The sequence below is a fragment of the Schistocerca piceifrons genome, chromosome X, assembly GCF_021461385.2.
Source record: "Schistocerca piceifrons isolate TAMUIC-IGC-003096 chromosome X, iqSchPice1.1, whole genome shotgun sequence".
NCBI classification, from domain to species: domain Eukaryota; kingdom Metazoa; phylum Arthropoda; class Insecta; order Orthoptera; family Acrididae; genus Schistocerca; species Schistocerca piceifrons.
Window position 1 is genome coordinate 255,073,439 of NC_060149.1, and position 24,494 is coordinate 255,097,932.

The 24,494-nt window shown below is 41.6% G+C and overlaps 1 protein-coding gene across 1 annotated transcript in view; it reads right to left on the bottom strand.

Moving 5' to 3' along the window:
* Window positions 1-24,494, bottom strand: part of LOC124722862 (tetratricopeptide repeat protein 7B-like) — a 223,549-nt gene that overhangs the window by 56,737 nt on the left and 142,318 nt on the right. The window contains exon 11 of the mRNA XM_047247992.1: window positions 16,015-16,297. Within this exon, the coding sequence (XP_047103948.1) occupies window positions 16,015-16,297 (283 nt within the window). The remainder of the gene's footprint in view (window positions 1-16,014; window positions 16,298-24,494) is intronic.

A 24,494-nucleotide genomic window follows, 5' to 3' on the forward strand; every position in this document is an offset into this window, starting at 1 on the left:
AAAATTGAACTGATCTAGTGAGCACCATATTTCCAAATAGGCTACAGGTGGCACATAAATGGAACTCAAGCAATGAAGGAAGATTAGAGTTTGATGTCCTACTGATGACAACAGTATTATAGATGAAGCACAAGCTCATTTTGGGGAATGGTGGGAAGGAAATCAGCTGTGCCTTTTGAAGGAACCATCCCACAATTTGGCATAAGCAGTTCAGGGAAATTGTTGGGTAGACACATGGAAATTTAAATTTATGTCCCTCAAATAAGATTCCAGTGTCTTACCCCTGCAGCACCTCATTTGGTTTCTTGCAGTCAAATTTTTGTGGAGAGCAGAAACTGAATATAAAACTGACTTTAATGTTGAATGCTGCTATTTATGAACATACCATTGTAAAAGAATATAACATCATTTTTTCTTATCATATAACAATTTTTTACTTAATGATTCCAATTTGAAATGCACGGAATCAGCACTGACGTACAGGAAATAACTATTTGCCACAAGATGATAATGATAATGATGATGATGATAATAATAATAATAATAATAATAATAATAATAATAATATATGCTGATAATAATAATATATGCCAATGTCGTAAGGAATACCACTCAATCCATGATAAGAAGACTGCAGCACTGCACTGATACCAATTGTCATCACTTTGAACACCTTCTGTAAATGGACGTTCATGCCACCTTTGTTGACCCTCAAAGACCTTACTGTTACGCATCATTGGATTCATCTAGATAACCACTATCAGAAAATAAGTACCAAACTATAGCATCCCATTTTAAAAAAAAAAAAAAAAAAAAGTTGACCTTCATATCTCTGACGCGACCCCAACTAGCAACAAAAAACCAACGTCATGAGTGTGTGTTTCTGTCTGTATAAAATGCTCTAGTGATTGAAAGAGAGGTGTGGAATGTCATCATCATTGTCATCAGTTCAAAGACTGGTTTCACACAGCTTTCCATGCCACTCTATCCTGTACAAGCCTCTTCACCTTTGAATAAGAACTGCAGCCTACATCCATTTGAACCTGTTTACTGTATTCAGCTCTTGGTATTCCTCTACAATTTTTACTTGCCCCTGCCCCCTCTTCCTTCCCAACACCTCCCTCCAATACTGAACTGATGATCCATTGATGTCTCAGAATGTCTCCTATCACTGGATCTGTTCTTTTATTCTAGCTGTGCCACAAAAATTTTTTTCTCCTCAGTATCTCCTCATTTATATGATCTACCCATCTAATCTTCTGCATTCCTCCATAGCACCACATTTCAAAAGCATCTATTCTCTTATGGTCCGAACTGTTTATCACCCACATCTCACCTTCATATGAGGTTACACTCCAAACACCTTCAGAAAAGATTTTGTAATGCTCAAAGCTATACTCAATGTTACATTTCTCTACTTCAGAAACACTTTCCTAGTGGTTACTGTTCTATGTTTTACATCCTCTGTAACTCTGCCATCAGTTATTTTATTGTAAAAATAGCAAAATTCATCTATTACTTTTGATGTCTCATTTCCTAATCTAATTCCTTCAGCACTGCCTGATTAAATTCAGCTATATTCATCCAGTTTTTTTAAAATTTTATATCTGCTTTTCAAGACACTGTCTATTCCATTCAACTGCTCTCTCCAGGTCTTTGGCCGTCTCCAAAAAGAGCACAATGTCACTGGCAAGCCTCAAAGTTTTTATTTCTTCTCCTTGGGCTTTAATTCCTTCTCCAAATTTTTCTTTGGTTTCCTCGACTGCTCAATATACAGACTGAATAACATTGGGGACAACCCTGTCATACTCCCTCGCAACCAGTGCTTCCCTTTCATGCCCCTCGTAACTGCCATCTGTTTTTTGTACAAATTGTTCGTAACCTCTCTCTCCCTGTATTTTACTCCTGCTACCTTCAGAACTTCAGAGAGTGTGTTCCAGTCAAAACCATCAAAAGGTTGGCTTCTACCAGTTTCTCCATTATTCTTAAAATAATTCATTTCAGTATTTTGAAACTATGAATTATTTAACTCATAGTTCGATAATATTCACACCTGTCAGCACCTGCTTTCTTTGGGATTTGTATTATTACATTCTTCTTTAAGCCTGATGATATTTCTCCTGTCTCTTATCTTGCACAGCAGATGGAATAGCCTTGTCATGGGTAGCTCTCCCAAGATATCAGTAGTTCTGACAATGTCATCTACTCCACAGGCCTTGTTTCAACTTGCGTCTTTCAATGCTCAGTCAGTATGATACTGCCCATCCCACCTTTATTTAAGTCCTCTTCCCTTTTTATAATATTGTTCCAGGTTAATTTCCCTTGTGTAGCCTCTCTATATCCTTCCACATTAGAGATTTCCCTTCTTTGCTTAGTACTGGTTTTCAGTCTGAGCACTTGGCAACAATACAAGTGCTTTTGTTTTCTCCAAAGGCCTTTTTAATTTTTCTTTAGCTGGTATCTATCTTTCCCCTATTTATACATATTTCTACAGCCTTGCATTTGTTCTTTAGCCATTCCTGCTTAGCCATTTTATACTTTCTGTCAATCGCATATTCCAGACAACTAAATATCCTTTTGCCTGCTTCATTTGCTGCATTTTTATATTTTCTCCTTTCATCTATTGATCCTTTAATTACCATCAGGCTCAGAGGTCCATTTGTGATTTATATTACATTTTCTGTCAGTAACTATACATTTTATTTTACTGAATATTTAGCACTTTTCATAATTTGTGTTATTAGTCATAAGTTTGGAAAATAATTACAGAGATTTACCTACAGCTTTGTGTTAAAGTGTTGGTTCACATTTGCTCCAGTATGGGCCTTGAAAGCCCATGCAGTCAGAAGCAATTTTTAAACAATATCTGTGCAGTGTCTGTTACGCCATTTGCTATTTTCGACTCATGCTGTTATTCTTTCAGCATTCAACTGTCCTTGTGATAAGCAAATGTTTATTTTGGTACATTAATTCATATAACAGTTGTCTGTTCTACAAAATGAAAATGGTGTAGAGAAGAGGACTATCAGGTGAGAAGATAAGGGTACTGTTAGAGCAGTCTTCCGATTCTGAATACCTATCCAGTGAATCTGAATTTTCCAGGGATGATGTTAATGAGGTACACGTTGCTAAAGCCTCATAACAACATGAAGAAAGAGGAGGAGGAGGAGAAGAAGCAGGAGAAGGATGATGATGATGATGATGATTCCCTTTACGAAAAAGTCTAAGAACAATTTAGTGTGACATTGTTGAGCAAAACGGATATACTGAAAGAAGACCAGGGGTGACAACATATTTGATTAGGAACGGTGATAATGAGGAGTCTTGTTTTATGTTGTTCTTTCACACACCACTCATTGAGAAGATGTGGATGTGGACCAACATGGAAGGTCAAATTGTTCACAAGGACTGGATGGATACAGATTTGAATGAAATGAAAAAGTTTCTTGGTGTCCTGACTCTGACAGGTGTTTACAGGTTGAGAAATGAATATATCAGTCAACTTCGGAGTGTTGCACATGGCCGAACACTGTTCAATGAAATTACACTGGTGAGTCAAAACATTATGACCACTGCCCACTGAGGTTGAATGCCTCCTGATGGGTGTTGCAGGCATGCAGCACAGTAAGAAAAAATGTAAGCAGAAGAGAGACAAATGTGCAGTCGTTACAGCAAAGATACGGGCCACAAATGCAGAAATCCACTGATTTAAGTGGTTTTGACAAAGGGCACATTGTTGTGGCACAGCGGCTGGAAACAAGAACCTCTGAAATGCCGAAGCTGGTCAGTTGTTTGTCGTGAGCACCTATGGAAAGCAGTTTGAGGATAGTGGAATAAAGTGTAGGCTGTATGGCACTGGACATCCACAACTCATCACAAAATGTAGAGGTCAGAGGACTCGCACTGTATAATCTAGGATAGGCAGCAATCTGCGGCAGATCTGATGACACAGCACAATGCTGGTGCAGGCACAAGTGTTTTGGAGCACACCGTTCAAAGGCCATTGTCGAACATGGAGCTCTACACCACACGACCCTTACATGTTCCTGTATTGATCCAATGACATCATCAGTTACGACTTCATGGGTACAGCATCACTGAGTTTTCACTGTGGATCAATAGAAACAGATCACCAGTTGAATGAATCCCATTTCTTTTTACACCAGGTCAATGGCTGGGTCCTTACATGTCACCATCTAGGCGAACGGCTTCTTGAAATGTGCAGCATGCCACAGATGTAGGCCAGTGAGAGCAGAATTGTGTCATGGGGTACACTGAGTTGAAGTTCTATGGGACCTATGGTAGTACTTGACACCATGACAGCAGTGAACTACATGAACATTATCGTGGACCACCCGCATCCCTTCATGTTTGAAGTCTTGTCTCATGGCAATGACATCCTCCAGCAGGATAACTCTTTGTGACACAGCCAGAATCGTGCTACAGTGGTTTAAGGAGCATGATAATGAACTCAAACTGATGTTTCAGCCAGCAACTGCCTATGATCTGTATCCATCGGAACACAGATCGGGCGCAAGCTGCATGCTCACAAACCACCATCCTGTAATTTTCAGGAATTTTGTGACCAGTGAGTAGACATCTGGAGGAGGAGATTAGTGTTTAATGGCCCATCGACAACGAGGTCATTAGAGACTGAACACAAGCTCAGATTAGGGAAGGATTGGGAAAGAAATCGACCGTGCCCTTTCAAAGGAACCAGCCCAGCATTTGCCTGAAATGATTTAGGGAAATCACGGAAAACATAAATCAGGATGGCTGGAGACGGGTTTGAACCGTCGTCCTCCCGAATGTGAGTCTAGTGTGCTAACCATTGCGCCACCCCACTCGGTAGACATCTGGTGACAAATATTTTCTGGAAACCTATAAAGGACTTGTAGAATCCATGCCAAGCAGATTCACTGCTGTCCTGTGTTTGAAAAGTGGACTTACATGCTATTAAACAGGTGGTCATAATGTTTTGGCTCATCAGTGTATGTCTTGCTACTGCCTCCATGCTATTCTGAGGATGTTGTGTTTAGACATGCAGCAGCCTGACACAAACATAGGTCACAGGACAAACTGGAAACTATCAGACAAGTTTTTGAGATGTTGGAAACTACCCTAAGGGCCTAAATTCTAAGATGGTGCACAATTTTGGATGAACAGTTGGTCCTATATCAAGGTTGTTTTCCATTTGGACAATATGGGTCATCAGAACCTGGTAGCTACAGTATAAAGTTCTGGACAGTTTGTAACAGTGTAACAAGCTACTATTAGAAGCTGGAAGTGTATTTGAGGAAGAATGAAGAAACCAGAGCCACGCAATGAAGAGAATGTTGTGGAAATCCTGGTGACTGAGCTTGAAAAATCTGGACATAATATCACCAGTGATAACATTTTTACATGAAACAAACAAAGGCGAACTGCCTGCTGGCTTTATTACACCTACAGAACGTAAGTACACTCTACATTATTTGATTTTCATGAAATTTCAATCACCAGATTTCACCTCTGAATACAAACATATTTTGTTGGCACTTAACTACCAAGGGGGATATGATCATCAGAATAAAATAAGAGAAATCAGAGCTTGCATGAAAAGATTTAGGTGTTTGTTTTTCCCACGTGTTGTTTGAGAGTGGAACAGCAGAGGGATAGCTTGAAGTTAGTTCGATGAACCCTCACATAAAGGCACTTAATTGTGAATTGCAGAGTAATGATGCAGATGCACATTCAGATGTTTCCAACCAGACATGATGATAGCTTGATATGTTCCTAAGAAGAACAAAGTTGTTACCATTTTTAGCTCTCTTCATGAATAACTGACAGTATAATCATCAGAAGAAACCTGAAGTTATAATGATATACAGTGCCACAAAAGGTGGCATTGACACCGACACCATGTACAAGAACACGTGGTGCTACAGTGTGAAGAGAAGAACATGGTTCTGGCCATTGGTGGTTAGTGTCTGCACAGGCAGCACAACACTGCTACACAACACTGTGCAAGAACTGACCCACCTGGCTTACTGCTGCCCACAAGTAAACACCTTTGCCAGGGGTGGTGGTGGGATTAAAGTTTAAAAGGACCTAACTGCATAGTCATCGGTCCCTTGTTCCATTGCACCAAGTCCATGTTCACCAGGGGTCTAACCATATTATCCATCACATGTGTGCTCCGTGGCAGGTTTCCACATTACCCCACTGTGCTACCCATCCCAGCTCATCTACTTTCATCATGATGTCCGCTGTTGGGGATAGTAAATCCCCCTCCCCCCCCCCCCCCCCCAAACAAGGTCACATAGGGCCAAAAATGAGTAGGCTTGGGCCACAGCCTCCGACACAGAACTGGAGAGGACTCTGGAACACCTGGCTGCAGACCGACCACCATGGGAGACAATTCAGACAACACTGGCTCCACAAGAAGAGTCTAATGGCTGAGGCAATTGGAGAGAGGGGAGGGGGTGGAATCCACTGGCAGCAATGGAGGCTAGACCACCTAGAATGGTGTGGAGAAGGAGCAGGTGGAGGTCAGATCAAAACCCATGGGCTCCACATTGGCAAGCTTAAGTGCGAGCCTCACTGCAGGCCAAAGCTGTAGGCAATAGGAGGACAGCAGAGGGAGTAGAGGGGTCACAACAGAAGAGCACACTGCCTCAAGTGGAAGCCCTCACTCAGAACAACATTGTGACCAAAACTCTGCCACTCAGGTTACCAGAAGACCACAGTGATGATGTCCCAACAGAGCACTGGCACAGCTGTTTTGCATAGCGGGTCAGATGCTCTCAGCTGATCTCCAGCACAAACAACTGCAAACCTCTGTGGCCCACCAAGACATCCAGCAGCCACCTCTGTTGCTGGCCGAAGGACTGTGGCCAAACGACAGCCCCAAGAGGAAACTGCAGTGGTCTGGTTTGCGGCACGCAATTCAGGTTGCAGCAAATCCAGGAAACCCCATGGCAGATGCCCATGCAATAGTTCCGGCAGTCTGTACCCAGTAACTGGCACCACATTGTATGTAGTCATCATCGTAGCCGTCGTCGCCATCACAGGAAGAGGCAGACACAGACTTCATTTGGGTCACCAATGTATGTACAAAGCACTCCACCTCTGAGTTCGAAGTTATGTGAAACAGGGTGGCATTGCCTGGGGAACAACAACTCAACAGCACTGCTCCATCATGGCAAGCATGAAGCCACCCTTGACAACACTGAACTGATCACATAGGAGGAAAAACATACACCATGCTTGATCTGCACTTGAAGAGATGCGCTCCATCCAACCCAACTGGACAGCCAAAACCATGTTTTGGAAAAGCACATCAGCAGCAGTGGCAATTGTGAATTCATGTGCCGCAATGGAAAAACCAGTGGCACAGTGAACACCAGAGCCTTCTGTTGATCGAACTCGGGATTGGGCCCCACCAGTAGTCATGCTAATTCATCAGCACTGGCATTCTGGCCGTGGAGTGGTAACAAACACCATAGTAATAGTTGCTGAGAAAGGCACACCATATCTGCAATTGGTGTGCTGTCCTATCCCGTAGCTTCGAATGAGGGTCAAATAAGGAAACCAATGACTTCGTGGTTGGTGATGAGGAGGAACATTGCCCCTTACACAGAAAGTGAAACTCTTTAACACCTAAAATAGTAGCTAGCACCTTGTTTACCACATGTGAATAACAACACTGCAGCAGAAAGCATCTTCAAGGATAAATGATGGGCTGATAGGTGTCATCCAGCTTCCAATGGGACAAGACGGCACCAATGCCATACTAACATGCGTCACAGGCCAGGGTTAAACGTTTACCTGATGTAAAGAAAGTCAGATGTGAAGCCGAGCACAAACATTGCCTGACTGACTGGAAATCCTACCAACAGATCAAACAAACTGAACGCTCTTCTGGCGATGCTGGTCAAGATCCTTCAGGTTCTTTGGAACTGGCAGGTCGACAATGGCTTTGATATGGTCGGCTGTAGGAACAAGACCGTCTTCCCTAAGCACATGTTCAAAAAATGAACCTTCGTGATAGAAGAAACAGCACTTTTTAAGTCTGCTGTGAAGGCCATTCTGCAGGAGGCATTTGAAAACCGACTAAAGATTTTGTAGATGCTCACATTGAGTACATCCTATTACCCAAAGGTCATTAAGGTAACTGATGCACCCAGGTTTTTCCTGAATCACCTGCTACACTTTTCATCAATAAATTCCAGGCACAGACAACATTCCAAAAGGCTAGCAATTAAACTGGTTAAGCTCGAAGGGGGTGTTAGGACCATGAAAGTAAGAGAAACTGCATCCAACGGCAACTACAGACAGGCACTGCACAAGTTGATGCAGGAAAAATACGAGGGCAGTTCAATTAGTAATGCAACACATTTTTTTTCTGAAACAGGGGTTGTTTTATTCAGCATTGAAATACACCAGGTTATTCCCCAATCTTTTAGCTACACAACACTATTTTTCAACGTAATCTTCATTCAATGCTACGGCCTTACGCCACCTTGAAATGAGGGCCTGTATGCCTGCACGGTACCATTCCACTGGTCGATGTCGGAGCCAACGTCATACTGCATCAATAACTTCTTCATCATCCGCGTAGTGCCTCCCACGGATTGCGTCCTTCATTGGGCCAAACATATGGAAATCCGACGGTGCGAGATCGGGGCTGTAGGGTGCATGAGGAAGAACAGTCCACTGAAGTTTTGTGAGCTCCTCTCGGGTGCGAAGACTTGTGTGAGGTCTTGCGTTGTCATGAAGAAGGAGAAGTTCGTTCAGATTTTTGTGCCTACGAACACGCTGAAGTCGTTTCTTCAATTTCTGAAGAGTAGCACAATACACTTCAGAGTTGATCGTTTGACCATGGGGAAGGACATTGAACAGAATAACCCCTTCAGCGTCCCAGAAGACTGTAACCATGACTTTACTGGCTGAGGGTATGGCTTTAAACTTTTTCTTGGTAGGGGAGTGGGTGTGGCGCCACTCCATTGATTGCCGTTTTGTTTCAGGTTCGAAGTGATGAACCCATGTTTCATCGCCTGTAACAATCTTTGACAAGAAATTGTCACCCTCAGCCACATGATGAGCAAGCAATTCCGCACAGATGGTTCTCCTTTGCTCTTTATGGTGTTCGGTTAGACGAGGGACCCAGCGGGAACAAACCTTTGAATATCACAACTGGTGAACAGTTGTGACAGAACTACCAACAGAGATGTCAAGTTGAGCACTGAGTTGTTTGATGGTGATCCGTCGATCATCTCGAACGAGTGTGTTCGCACGCTCCGCCATTGCAGGAGTCACAGCTGTGCACGGCCGGCCCGCATGCGGGAGATCAGACAGTCTTGCTTGACCTTGCGGCGATGATGACACACGCTTTGCCCAACGACTCACCGTGTTTTTGTCCACTGCCAGATCACCGTAGACATTCTGCAAGCGCCTATGAATATCTGAGATGCCCTGGTTTTCCGCCAAAAGAAACTCGATCACTGCCCGTTGTTTGCAACGCACATCCGTTACAGATGCCATTTTAACAGCTCCGTACAGCGCTGCCACCTGTCGGAAGTCAATGAAACTATACGAGACGAAGCGGGAATGTTTGAAAATATTCCGCAAGAAATTTCCGGTTTTTTCAACCAAAATTGGCCGAGAAAAAAAATGTGTTGCATTACTTATTGAACTGCCCTCGTACCATGTTTTATTGCTGCAAAATTAAGCTACAAGTGTAAAAGGGGCAGGGAGGTTACAAGGCTCACAGAGGAATATGTCAAAGGGATGATTCACTTAAGTGATTTGAAGGACTGAGGAATGACTTCTAAGGAACAGTTGTTCATTATTCCCTTCAGGTCAGTCTTGTTCAGCAAGACGCTCATTCCTCATTCCCAGCACATTCTCTGTCTTGTTCCTGCTCCACCATCCTTAAATGAACTGATCAAAACAGTTCCCTGCAACAGTTTCACTTTTTAGGTTCTGAGGCACAAATGGTAATCCTTTGAAAGGATTAAGAAGCTGGACTATCTGCAATCTGTTGAATATGTTTTGTTCACTTAAATTAACTTTTTTAGTTCCTGATCCTGCACAATATTTATGTAACGAGGAACCTTCCTGACAGGTCCAGATCAATTACCTTCATACTTACAGGATTGGAAGCTCAGTACCCAGTATTCATGAAATACTACAACAATTTAAAAAAATCACCTTTGAAGATTAGTTGACACATGAGCCCTGTTAAGCACAAAATATTTTCAGTTTATCTACATACTAACTGGTAGGTGAGCGTGTACCACACAAATTTTCTAATACTGAGGTTGATGGGTCAAATATACCTAATACCCACCTTTTATTTTCATTGTTTTATTCAGATTCTGTATTTATTAATTCTGTATTTATGAACCAATGAAAACATTAATTAATAAATACTGAGTCATAATTTTTTAACAAAAGTAGTGTTTTAATAACTGGTAATATGAAAATAAATTAAAATTTGACAAACATGCAAAATCCCTTATAGTTAAATGAAAAAAGCTTGTATACATTGACAATATTTTTCAGTGTTTTCTTTCTATACAGTTTTTTTTTAAATTCCTGTCTGATGCCTCATATTTTTGTACCATTTGTAAGCAATCAGCTCCCTGCCTGCCTGCAACCCCCCCCCCCTCCCCCCCCCCCCCTCCACCTTTTCCCAGAGAACTGCATTATACCACTTTAGTAAATTCACGTCTGGGCACTGAGCAGGAAGTCAATGACTGCCAGTCAATAAGGTCGCATTGTAAATATTTCAGTTTTTAAAAGGAAACTTTTTATTCAATGTATATACTTTTTTATTGAAACTGAGTATGTGTCACAAGAAAAAGAGCTTTAATTATAACAGAAATTTTCATTTTAAAAATATTCTTGTAAAATTTTTATCCAAGATTCTAAATGGTGGTTATACGGCAGTGGTGTGTCCAGCTGTGACATTCCTCTTCTCCCTTTTTACACTGTGGCGAAAACAAAGCTTACCCAGAACCATTTGTTGTGAAATCTCTTATTTCACCATTCAATGTGAAACTAATGAGCATGCTGTGAACACCCAGGTTTCCCAAGATGACAACAGATATGTTTAAAGGGCTGTACACTACATTCCTGCTTTAATGAACACTCGGGCACTATTTCACACCAAGACTGGCATTAATTTTATTGAAAACATCTGGGACTATTTAGAACAGCTGGAGGATGTATCATTCAACACACTTGCAATTTGGTAGCTCTACAGGTTCTGATCATTAATGAGTGGCTTCAGTCGGATATGTCATACCTGAAGACGGACGTGGACTTTCTTCTTCATCAAATTGAGGCCTTAATCGAGGCTCAAGGCAGTAGTACATGGCACTAGCAAGGTGCCTCCTGGGGTGACTACTTTCCTGTCCTCCATGCTTATTTACTAATTACAGGATGTAATTCAAAGAAACCTTACAGCAAGATAAAAACTGAAAACTGATTTTTGATATAACACAGTTGTGGGTACAAATAAAACATACGAAAACTATAGTCTGAATAACTGTTTAGCACTTTTTGTAGACAGAAACATTTCAACTAATTCTGTACACCAGGTTCTGGGTAAATTTTCTGTTTTCTTTACACTGGTAAAAAGGGGAATAGGAATTTTGCAGCTGGAGACACCATTGCCCTATAACAACCATTTAGAATATGGGATAAAAATTTTATATGAATATGTATGTGTGTGCCTCACACATTTTGCATTCTCTATAAAAATGGACAAATCTGTGTGTCAAATATATCTCATCCGATTTCTAAATTGTGTGTTACTAAAATTACATCTCCGATTACTTGTGCATGGCAAAGTACATAAAAACCTAAGATGATATTGACAATACTCCAACTTGTTCTGCCGTATCATTACCATTCCATGTAATTTACAATGAATTCAAGACAGTCCTTAGAATTCCAAGCTATAACTAGAAATGTGTACAAATATTTTATTTTACTGTTCAGTTCTCTTCATTTACTTGGCTGTGTAAATCTGCTTCATAAATAACATATTCACCATAGTGAATGGAAAAGTTTAGCACATCACGTAGCTGGGACATTATCATATTTTGTACTGACTGTTGGTAAGACAGTTCAGTTTACGTTGGGCAGGTACACTAGATCACAAGCATATTAGGGGAGCCTGAAACATAAAACACACTATCTCCAAGGTTTGTGCAGGCACTGTGTTTTTCACTTAACACTCAATTTTTAGAAAATCACCAACAGTCAACTGCTGTGACCAACAATCAGTTTAACTGGGCTACTGTGGATTGCAACATTGTTGGAAAGATGACTGAAGCATGGTGGATGACGACAGCTCTTGAGAAGCCATACCATCCAGAAGTAATTTATCAGTTAAAGATTCCAACCACTGTTATCATTTCTGCCCGGCCAGTTGTGACCCACTGTTTGAAGGTAATACTGTCTGGCATTTTCTCATCATATTCGTGAAACAATTCAATAATGCTTTCCTTACCAAGGCATTTATTACACAAACTCATCATGCAGTCATAACTGTTAGTGTCACAGACCATTAAATCTAGTAACTCTTTGTAGTTAAAATCATTGAGTTCCGCATCTGTAATCATCAGTTTGATGTTATAAACAAACACATACAGAGAGTGTCCCCGAGGATCCAGCCAAAATACACCACTTAGGGTGGAAGTCACAAAATTTTGACCTTCCAATTTCGCATTCAGCATGAGAATTTTTGAAAGATACATAAAGTTCATTTAAATTTGACAGCACTCCATTTAAAACAACTCTTTTGCTATCTTTGCAACCTGGGAACATTCTACTGTTTTCATCATCTTCAAAAAACTGCTGGATCTTTTTAATTGTTTCTTCACTTATACTTACTCCTTTCTTCTTTCCTAAAACTGGAAGAATGTATTGCTCTTTCACTAATTTTCAGGTTGGTTTAACAAAATGATGAGAAACGTTGAATTCATGAACTATTTTTTCTCTTGACTGTAAGTCAGGGAGCAAACTTAAATTTTAACTTTTCCTGAACATTTATTTTTTAATTTCTCTATTAAGCTCAAATATTCAGTGTCAGATGATGCTGGTGGTAGGTTTTCTTCTTCTTCTTCTACTTCTTCTTCTTCTTCTTCTTCTTCTTCTTTAGAAATAATGTTGGTATCTGTATTATTAAAGCATTATTCCAAATCTTTTCTATTTTTGTCTGAAATTTGTTGTACCTCATTTTCAATACCTGCTTTTTTTCTGTTACTTAATTTTATTATTTTCGAAGCAGGAGATACTTACAAGGGAACCTCCCCATCGCACCCCCCTCAGATTTGGTTATAAGTTGGCACAGTGGATAGGCCTCGAAAAAGTGAAAACAGATTAATTGAGAAAACAGGAAGAAGTAGTGTGGAACTACGAAAAAATAAGCAAAATATACAAACTGGGTAGTCCATGCGCAAGATAGGCAACATCAAGGAGGCTGTGAGCCAAGGAGCACCGTGGTCCCATGGTTAGCGTCACCAGCTGCGGAGTGACAGGTCCTTGGTTCAAGTCTTCCCTCAAGTGAAAAGTTTAATTTCTTTATTTTCGCAAAGTTATGATCTGTCCATTCGTTCATTGACGTCTCTGTTCACTGTAAGAAGTTAAGTGTCTGTGTTTTGCGACCGCACCGCAAAAGCGTACGATTAGTAGACGAAAGGACGCGCCTCTCCAATGGGAATCAAAAACATTTGATCGCAAGGTCATAGGTCAACAGATTCCTCCAAGGAAAGCACGTCTGATATATTCTATACGACACTGGTGACTGCATGTGCGTCACATGACAGGAATATGTTGTCGACCCACCTAACTTGTACACTTGGCGAATGGGTAAAAAGATTCTTCTACCTTGCTCGATTTAGGTTTTCTTGTGGATGTGATAATCACTCCCAAAAAAGTGATGCAAACATCAGAGTTTGTCACATAAACTGCAACAAATGAATGCAACAGTTTCACAGTTTTCCCTGTGCCCTGTCAAAACATATGTTTTTAACGTTTTCAAATTTTTCCGTGTGAAGACCGTCAAATCCTGCATATGTCCAAGTAAATCTGAACATGTCCTGAAATTTTGGAGAGTGCCTGAACTTTGATAATTGTCTGAAAATAAAAAATTAAACTTTTCACTCGAGGGAAGATTTGATCCGAGGACCTCTCGCTCAGCAGCTGCTCACGCTACCATGGGACCACGGCACTCCTGAGCTTGCACTCTCCTTGATGTTGGCTATCTTGCACATGGACTACTCAGTTTGTATATTTTGTTTATTTTTTTCCTAGTTCCACACAACTTCTTCCTGTTTTCTCGATTGACCTGTGTTCAGTTTTTCCAGGCCTATCCACTGTGCCAAATTATAACTAAATCTGAGGGGGGTGCGATGGGGAGGTTCCCTTGTTAGAACGAGCAAAATCCAGTATGCTAACAGCTTCCTTATTAGGAATATAAATATCATTAACAAGGTCACATGATTCTGGTTTTGGATTCACAACAAATACTTTTAAGTAACAATTTGGGCACAGGAAATTTCCAGGAATCACATTACGTTTCACCTGGGAAGCTGTTTCACTCTCACATAACAAGGACAAATGTTCAAGTTTTATTTCCCCTCAAACCTTTAGTAATAGGCTTTGTATGAACTTTAAGTGGATCACAGCACTTTTTCCAAAAATGTGGTTGTACTTCAGAATATATTTCTTCTCACGATACTCACACACTGATGTTACAGAAGAACTTACTCGAAATTTAAACAAAGTTTGTCTAACTATATCAAAGTCATTGACGGTTTTCAAGTACTTCTACAATGCCACACCCAGCAACAATTTACTTCTTTATTGACAATAAACCTAAACGAAAATGGGCATTTTTATTACCACAGAACAAAAGCGAAAGCTCCTATTGTTTAATATTGCATTATTAAAAACAAATAAACTAAATGAATATTGGGTGAGCATGTGAACTAAATATATGTCACAATTAAATTTTATTACAATGAAACAATAAACCATTTAAATAGGCAACAGCCATAAGATCAGCTGTAGAGTAATGTGAATTATTTCCTCATTTTCAAAAATTCATATATTTGTTCACAGTCAGATAGCTATGATGAAATTTTTACAGTACTTTGCTATCATGTACGTGTACAAACTGTGCAAAAATCATATTTTTATATTCAGTCCCACCTGAGATAGCTAACCCCAAACTTTTCAAAAAATGAAAATTTTCAAATTTCAAAAATTCATAAAAAATTAAGGAAACAATTGTAAGTGTTCTTGCTCTATATGAAGCTATCATATCTAACAACAGGGGGAAAAAAAAGAAACTCTCATAAATCACTCCTCGTTTGTTATTTTTGGGCCTAAAAAGTGGATTTTTGAAAATCTGGATGAAAAGCTTTGGTCATTTTGACTTAATACTCTAATATACACTTTTGTTATGTGTTTTCATACTCTGAAGCAAATCATGTCTTACGTATTTAGTGCTGACAACTTCAAAGTAATTTTTCCTTCATCAAAATTCCCATTCTGTATTTCCTCAAAAATGTTATAGCCTTTTTCTCAGAAATATTATTTCACTTTACATTGATTTAAGTGTTTTCCTTTTTCTTACTGTTGTTTTCACACTGAAATTTTTAAGTCAAACAGTATGTCCTTGCTTCTCAGTGTAACATAACAAAACACTGATTACATGTTTGCCACTGACCTTCATAGCACATTTTTTGCTCTCGCTAAAGTGGGTGCAGTTAATTCAACCTTTAGTCATCTTTCAAAGCTTTAATTATACTACATCTGAATTATTCTCATGTATTCTATGCAAGTCTGTTGGATAGACGTGAATTTTTACATTTAATTTTCTAATACCAGCTTCTTGATGTTTTGTCTTGTTTTACCTACATTAACTAAAAAACATCTGGTCTCACTTTCCTATCTTGTATTCACACAGTAATTAGCAGAAAATACATAACTTACGTAAGCAGATAATATTACCTCTCCTCCAAGATGTTGTAGCTCTAGCTGTGCCTTTGTGTAATGCAAGTTCATGTTATCAGGATATTCTTGTATAACAGCATCCAACAGTTGCAGGGCTTCAGCAGTCTGCTTGTGTGCTGATAAAAGTAACACAAGAAGTTGAAGGGAAGGAACATGCTCAGCATTTAAATTCAATGCCAATTTCACGTGTGCTACTGCTTCTGTTAACTGTCCATTGTAAGCATACTGAAGTCCAAGGTAATACTCCGCCAGATGATCATTTGGATCTGTCTGCTGTGCCCTGTGAACAGTTTAGTAACTTACTGTACACCTTCAAAATAATGTCCTAAATCTGCTTCAAATAAAATGCACATTATCTATAAAAAATATACTATTACTGGTAATCAAGTTCTTAATTTAGATGGTAAAGCTTCTGCTTACATAGTAACCTATGGACAAAAAGAATCAGATGTTCATCATTTTCACTGTATCATAATATTTGACTTAACATAATGATTTACACATCGAGTTACTTTCTTATTGTTTTGAATGTCAGTTTTGGTTTGTTTTTACGGTGCAAAAACAACTGCGGTCATACACACCCATGTCAAAACTGTAGAACACGAAGACAGAGAGGAGTTAAAAAACAACTAATCCCATTGGACATAAGAGAAGACAGCTAAAAGCAGGTATGTGGAGAAAGGGCTTCAAAAGACACCATGTAGAAATGGAAGCCAAAAACTAAAATTTAAATGGCCTTTGCCATATTGCTTTGACAAATAAAAGGTAAAATGCGGTCGACAGCCCACGCGTCATTTGCTAAAACGGCCAATAACTCAGATGGCAAGCAGTTAAAAAAAATGGACATTCTGTCAGGAAGTGGTGGACAGTTAAAACATGAGAGCAATGTATACAAAGTGGTGGGGGAGGCCACTTATGAAATGACGATGGCTAAAAAGGCAGTGACCATTACGCAACCTATTTAAAATGATCTCCTCCCGGCGGGAGAGCCAAGAGGAGATCATCCAAGCTGCCGGGAGAGGCTTAATAATCCTGAGCTTATTCCCATGAATGGACGACCAATAAGGATGCCAAAGGAACACCAGCACCTGACAGATGACAAAACAGAGATCACTGGAGGGAATATAGGAACTAGTGGGCTGGGGTCCAAGCACTGCAGCCTTGGCAGCAGAGTCAGCAGTCTTGTTTCCTGGCAGACCGACATGACCAGGAACCCACACAAACTTCACAGTGGCTCCTTCAAGAGTGAGCAAGTGGCAGTTTTTCTGGATCTGTTGCACTAAGGTATGGGCAGTGTACAGCACACATTGACTTTGAAGGGCGCTGAGAGTGTCTGAGCAGAGGATACAATTGCAAAGTTTGTGTCACCGGATGTACTCCGTGGCCTGATAAGGGTGAAGAGCAGAGTGCCGAAAGCCGATATCTAAAGATGTGTGTGCCAATGATGAAGGCACACCTGACACCACGGTAAGTCCGAGAGCCATCAGAGTACACAAAGGTTCTATTGCGAAGTTCCACACGAAGACCGTGAAACTGAAGGCGATACAGCGAAGCTGGAGTAGTGTCCTTAGGAAGTGAATGAAGGCCAAGGTTAAAATGGGCCACTTAATGAAGCCAAGGCGATAAAGGGTTCACACCCACTGGGAAAGTTGCAGGTAGTGTGAAGTTAAGCTGACGGAGAAAGCACCAAAAGTGGACTCCAGGAGGTAACAGAGAAGAGGGACATGCTCCACACTGGCAATCAAAGGGATCATCGAAGGAGGAGGCATCGGATGGGTGGCCACGCATGGCAGACAAACAGCATGCATACCTGCTGAGGAGAAAGTCACGGTGGTAGGACAGTGGTAGTTCAGCAGCTTCAGCATACAGACTCGCAACCAGGCTAGCCCAAGAGGCGCTAGTTGCCCAACGGATGCCATGATGGTGGATAGTGTTGAGATGGCGTAAGAAGGATGGACATACAGATGCATAAACAAAGCACACATAGTTGATTTTAGAACGGACAATGGACCAGTACAAATGGAGGAGAGTGGTTTGACCGGCACTCTAGGGAGTACCATTGAGGACACGTAGGACACTGAGGGACCATGTAAAACTGGCTGCCAGGTAAAACACATGAGAGGACCAAGAGTGTTTCCTATCGAGCATGAGCCCCAGGGATTTCATAGTTTCAACAAACAGAAAAGCAACAGACCCAAGACGTAAAGATGGTGGGAGAAACCATTTGCACCACTAGAAATACAGACGGTTTTGTCAGTGGAAAAAGACAGCCATTGTCGATGCTCAGGGAGTAAAGGTGATCAAGACATCACTGAAGATACCGTTCAGTGAGACAGGTCCGTGGAGAACGGCAACAGATGGCAAAATTGTCAACAAAAACAGAGCCGGAGATGCCCAGTGGAAGAAAGGCCATTATAGGGTTAATGGCGGTAGCAAAGAGGACGACGACGCTCAGGACCAAATCCTGAGGCACACCATTTTCCTGGATAAATGTGTCCGACAAGGCAGAACCTACACACACCTTGAAAAATTGGTGTTTTGAGAATGCCTGAAGGAAACAGGGCTGGCGGCCATGGAAGCCCCACATGAAAAGGTATGGAGGGTACCAGTTCTCCAGCAGGTGTCATAGGCCTTCTCAAAATCAAAAAACACGGCCACAGTCTGGGATTTCCACAGAAAACCATTTATGACGTTGGTGGACATAGTAACAAGATGCAGTCGTTAGTAAATTGCGAGACTCGAGCCACCATACCAGCCAGGCATGAATCATACATTCCATCACCTTGCAAATGCAGCTGGTAACAGAGATGGGGCTTAGGTATGGGTATGACAGTGGCTTCACACTAAAATCTGGAAAACGTGCCCTCTGCCCAGATTTGGTTATATGTGTTAAGCAGAATGTGCTTGCCCGTAAGAGAAAGGTGCAGCAACATCTGAATGTGGACAGCGTCTGGCCCTGGGGCGGAGGATCGGGATGAACTGACAGCATGACCTAGCTCCCTCATAGAAAAGGTGGCATTGTAGCAGTCACAATTCTGAGAAGAGAAGGGTATTGCCCAAGCCGCCTCCACTTGTTTTCGATGGAGGAAAGCAGGGTGATTTTGGGAAGAGCTCAAAATTCCTGCAAAATGGCAGCCCAAAATGTTGGAGACAGCAAAAGGATCCACGATAACATCATCTGCTACTCTCAAGCCGGAAATTGGCGGATGGATCTTGGTCCCAGAGAGCCGTCAGAAGTTGTTCCACATGACAGAGGAAGGGGTGGAACTGTTAAAAGAACTAGCGAATGAAATCGAGCTTGCTTTTTTGCTATCCCAAAGAATGTGACGACACTTTGCACGTATTTGTTTATAATGAATGCAGTTTGCCATTGTAGGATTACGGCTAAAAACGCGGAGAGCACATCTCCACGCGTGAACTGCGTTGTGGCATGCCTCAGTCCACCGAGGGACTGGGACACAGCGTGGTAAAGAGGAAGTGTGAGGACTGGAATATTCTGTAGCAGTAAGGATAACGTTTGTGAGGTATTCCATCTGGTCATCACAACTGGGGAAATCCTGCTCTTCATAGGCCACCAGGGAGGAGTATAAAGCCACTACTCAGCCTTAGTAAGCTGCCATTTGCTTGAGCATGCAGGTGGGGTAGGAGTCAGCAAATGGATAGAACATGGGAAATAGTCACTCGAGTAGGTTTCAGAAAGAAAGGACCACTCAAGACAATGGGCAAGCTAGACAGTGCAGAAAGATGTCCAAATGGGAAAAGGTGTGCCAGGAGTCTGAAAGGAATGTGGGTGCTCCAGTGTTAAGGCAGAAGAGGTTGAGTTGATTAAGATGACCAGCCAAAAGCACACCTTTCTGACAGATTCTGGGAGAACCCCAAAGGGATGATGCACATTAAAGTCACTGAGTAGCAGAAATGGGGGAGGTAGCAGCCCAATAAGATAAAGGAAGTCTGTCCTGGTGACATCGAATGATGGAGGGACATAAATGGTATAGATGGAAAAAGTCAGGTGGGGAAGGAAAAGGAGAACTGCAACAGCTTGAAGAAGCGTAACCGGGGAGATGGGTTGACTATGAATGTCATCCTGTATGAGCAGCATGACACCCCGATGAGATGGAATGCTGACCTCAAGGGGAAAGTAAAAACGAATCGGTAAGTAATATGAAAGCAGTCGTGAGAGCACAATTTTGTTTCCTGAAGGCAAAATACAAGGGAATGCTGTGAAGCCAAAAGCAGCCGTAAATCCTCTTTGTAGACCGAAGGTCGCGAACGTTCCATTGGAGGAGAGTCATGACAAGGAAGAGATGAAGGGGTGTCACTTCAGCGGCTGCCAAGTGACAGAATGTGAAGAGTCACTGCTACAGGGCACAGAAGCAAGAGGATCCTGCTCCCTGAAGTCCACAGAAGCATGAGATTGCTTCTGCTGTCGCTCTGTGGAGTCCAACACAGAAAAATGGTTGATGGTGCGCACCGGCGACTGGCCAGGCTAGGGTATCATGTGGCAACACCGTCGAAGAGGAACTTCGAGTCGGCAAAGGAGAAGGCCATTTGCCTTTGGTGGAATTCTTCGAGCCTTTCCAGTTAGCAGGGGAAGACTTGGGTGCTGTTTAGCTGGAGGGACATAGGAAGACTTCATGGGAGTACCCTTTCTGTCCTTTCCAGCCTACTGGCTGTGTAGCTTGTGTCTTCACCCCTTGAGGTGAGAGTTTGATGGCTTGTTGCACAGCTGGACGGGGTGGATGCCAATGGTACCTTGACACTGGGTGATTTCCACAACCTCAGAGCTGAATTTGAAGTTGCATGTCTGCGTGACCATGTCCTTCATGGAGCGGGGGGTAACAAGAGAACTATAGGTGCAAGACAGGAGAATGCAGGGTTTGTGACTAGCCAACAGTTTATGACTAGGTAAGGCACTCTTTCATTTACCTGGATCTCCTAGACACCCTGCTCATCAAGACACAAGACAATTCCTGAGCGGCGGTGGCACAGCCACCATTGCAGTTGATACAGCAGGGAGAAGGAGGTGGACAATTGCCCTCATGTGCATCCCTACCACAGGTTACACATTTGGCTTGGTGTCGATAAGACGTTTTAGTGTGGTTGAAATGACACTCTTAGCAGCACATTGGGTTAGGAACGTACGGTTGGACTGCGATAATTTCATAGCCTGCTTTCATCTTAGATGGAAGCAAAGGTGAGAAAAAGAGTGCGGGTGGGCACTAAGGAGAAATCTACCCAATTCATCACCTGATGGACGGCAATGACACCCCGATACAAGAGGTAAGATTGGATTTTGGACTCGGTCAGACCGTCGAGCAGCCTACTGTAAATAACACCATGGGAAGAATTCAGAGTTCTATGGGCCTTGACACGAACAGGGTAGACATGGAGAAGTGAGGCGGCAAGCAGTTGTTGTGCTTGAGAATCAGGAGTAGTCTCCAAAAACGATGTGCCATTCCGTAAACAAGAGCAGGATTTCACATGGTCGGCAACTGCATCAACACCTTTCTGTCTGATTTACCGTGGTGACAGACTGACCATCTTCAGTACATGAGGCCACGAAGAACCGTGGCGCAGCTGGAAGGGTCCTCGAATTTTTAGTCTCATTCCATTTATGATTCATACATGGTGATTGTGAAGATGATTGGTCCATTGCGAGAAAGTACCCCACAATTGCCAGCATCTTCAATGGCATGCTCCTTGCAACTGGGAACCCCCTCCACAAGGGGGCGCTCCCTTAGGTGATTGTTCACAACTCAGGTCACACCTCCCGAACACCTGACAGAGGGACCAATCGGCAATTAGGGAATGCAATCATCCCTCCCTGGACCTGGCCTGTACCAGGGGTTACATGCAAACCCTACCTGTCGACCCAGAGCTGGGAATTCCGCGTTACACAGTCACGTGTTACATGTAAGACACGAGGGCCGGCCTTCAGAAGTCCACAGGAAGGACGAAGAGAAAGAGGAACCTCAAACACCAAAGTGGAGGAATGAGAGGAGAATGGAAACAAAGAAAGGAAAAGGGAATGATAAACAGTGGTGAGACAGTATATAATGCAAACAGCTAGAAGCTAGATAATGTATACAAATTTTTGAATTCTGTTTTTGGCAGTGAGGGGAGAGGGGGGGGGGGGGGGCTGACATTTTCACAATTTTATTATAATTAATAACCATTCACCTTGGATATAGAGAGAAATGACTATGGTAACTGAAGATTCTGTTTTGTACAAACTAATTTCATTTACTATGATGGAAGTTATAATGTCACAAAAGACATAAAAAAAATTAGAAGAGAATATTTTCTAAAAAAAAATTGTAAAATCTTCATCATAAGAAAGTAAAATAATAATCTGAGCCAATAGACACACACAGAATCAAATGCAAACTAAGAGACTGAAATATGTTTATTTGTGAAAATTTTGTTTCTTATGTTCAAGCCTCCTCTGTGGTATGTCCCAGTTTCCCAACTGGATAGCTTCACAATTAGGACTCAAAAACTACAGTCAGAAGCAAAATGAATCCATACACAAAACAAAAATTGGAAGTGAGAGAGATGATGAAGACATTGAAATTAGATGCACTGAGAATAAACAAAGTACAGCAACCGGGGAACATATTAATTGTTCAGGTGGCTATTTCACAATATCAAGCCATTGTCATGTAAGATGAACTAAAATATTTATGAACATGGAATCTGAGTACAAATTTAATATTGCAGTCAGTATAGTCTCACAGTTAATTTTACTAGATCAAATTAAAACATGATCAACAAGTTTCATAGAGCTTAAACTGTTCATTGAATAAGTAGATCTGTGTGTACAGCTGTTGGTAGCTTGTGGCACTGTTTCCAGTGGCTTAGGTGTAAACAAAGTGTACGCAATGTAAACATGATAGGAAAAGTAGTCAGTGACCACTGGAGACTGTCACAGGCTACCCCGAAGCCGTATACATAACACAAAAATTGCTTACGTCAATTAATAAAACCAGTTGATGGATGTTTAATCCTCTTGAAACACATAGTGCAAATAAAATAAATTATGATTTCTTGTAGTAAACTTTTAGTTTCAATTGATATTTATAATAGTCACAGTAAATCCTAATCTAAAATGTTCCAATATAAAGAAACTAATCAGAAGATGTGTAAAAGCCACTTTCACAGAGAACCAGTTAACTGTCCATGTCATCCATCAATATTAGAGGCAAAGAGTTCTGAAAACAAAGCTTAGCATGGAGAACCAAGAGGGGACATTCCACCAGGATGTGAGACACTGTCTTTTCAGCTTCACAACCACACTGCTGGGCTGACTTGTAACATAAAATAAAATTACAGGTTAATCTGGTTTGACCAGTGTGGATGTGACTTGGGAAGATGGATTGATGCTTAGAGGAATGGAAGGAGGCAACAGTCTCCATGATCTGCACAGTTTATTAGAAGAGACAGAACGCCACCAGATGACATTCAATCTCCAAGTGAGAACAGGTTTAATTTGCACTGACAACTCTGCACCTGTCAGATTTAACATAGGGCAATTACTTGCTTCAAAGCCAAACAGTCAGCCACTTCATTCCTTGGGATAATCACATGACTTCAGACCCAGAGAAAGACAACTGAACAGGCAGTACGACTAACGTCAGAGAGGTATAGCATAGGGTGACAAGAGTAACATTGGTCAGTAACCTGGAGACTGCTCACTGAGTCACAAAAAATTATAAAACAGCTGAGGGAGGTCTGTTTAATAAAACGTATGGCTCTGTTAGTGGCTATCAGGTCAACCATAATAACACTACATGTTCCTGGCAACAATTGTTGTTCCTGACCGGTGGGATTTGTAAAATCATATCCCGTCCTATCCACAGTTTTAGTGTCATCAGTGTAAATGACAGTATTGTCCTGACACTCCTGAAGAAATGACAGAAACAGATGCTGAAAGGTCATGGGGGTGATTGAAACTTTAGGTCCTTGAAACAGCTTAGTCCTAATATGTGGTCTGGATACTAAACACACGGGCTGGGCAGGAAAAAAATGGGCAGCACATTCTAAGGAGATTAGGCAGGGGACCCAGCAGAGGGCCTCTAGCTGCATTGTTGTTGTCGTCGTCGTCGTCGTCGTCTTTTTTATGCAGCTCTCCATGCTACTCTATACTGTGCAAGCTTCTTTATCTCCCAGTACCTACTGCAACCTACATCCTTCTGAATGTATTCATCTCTTAGTCTCCCTCTACGATTTTTACCCCCACACTGCCCTCCAATATTAAATTGGTGATCCCTTGATGCCTCAGAACATGTCCTACCAACCGATCCCTTCTTCTAGTCAAGTTGTGCCACAAATTTATCTTCTCCCCAATTCCATTCGATACCTCATCATTAGTTATGTGTTCTACCCATCTAATCTTCAGCATTCTTCTGTAGCACCATATTTTGAAAGCTTCTATTCTCTTCTTGTCTAAACTACTTATAGTCCATGTTTCACTTCTA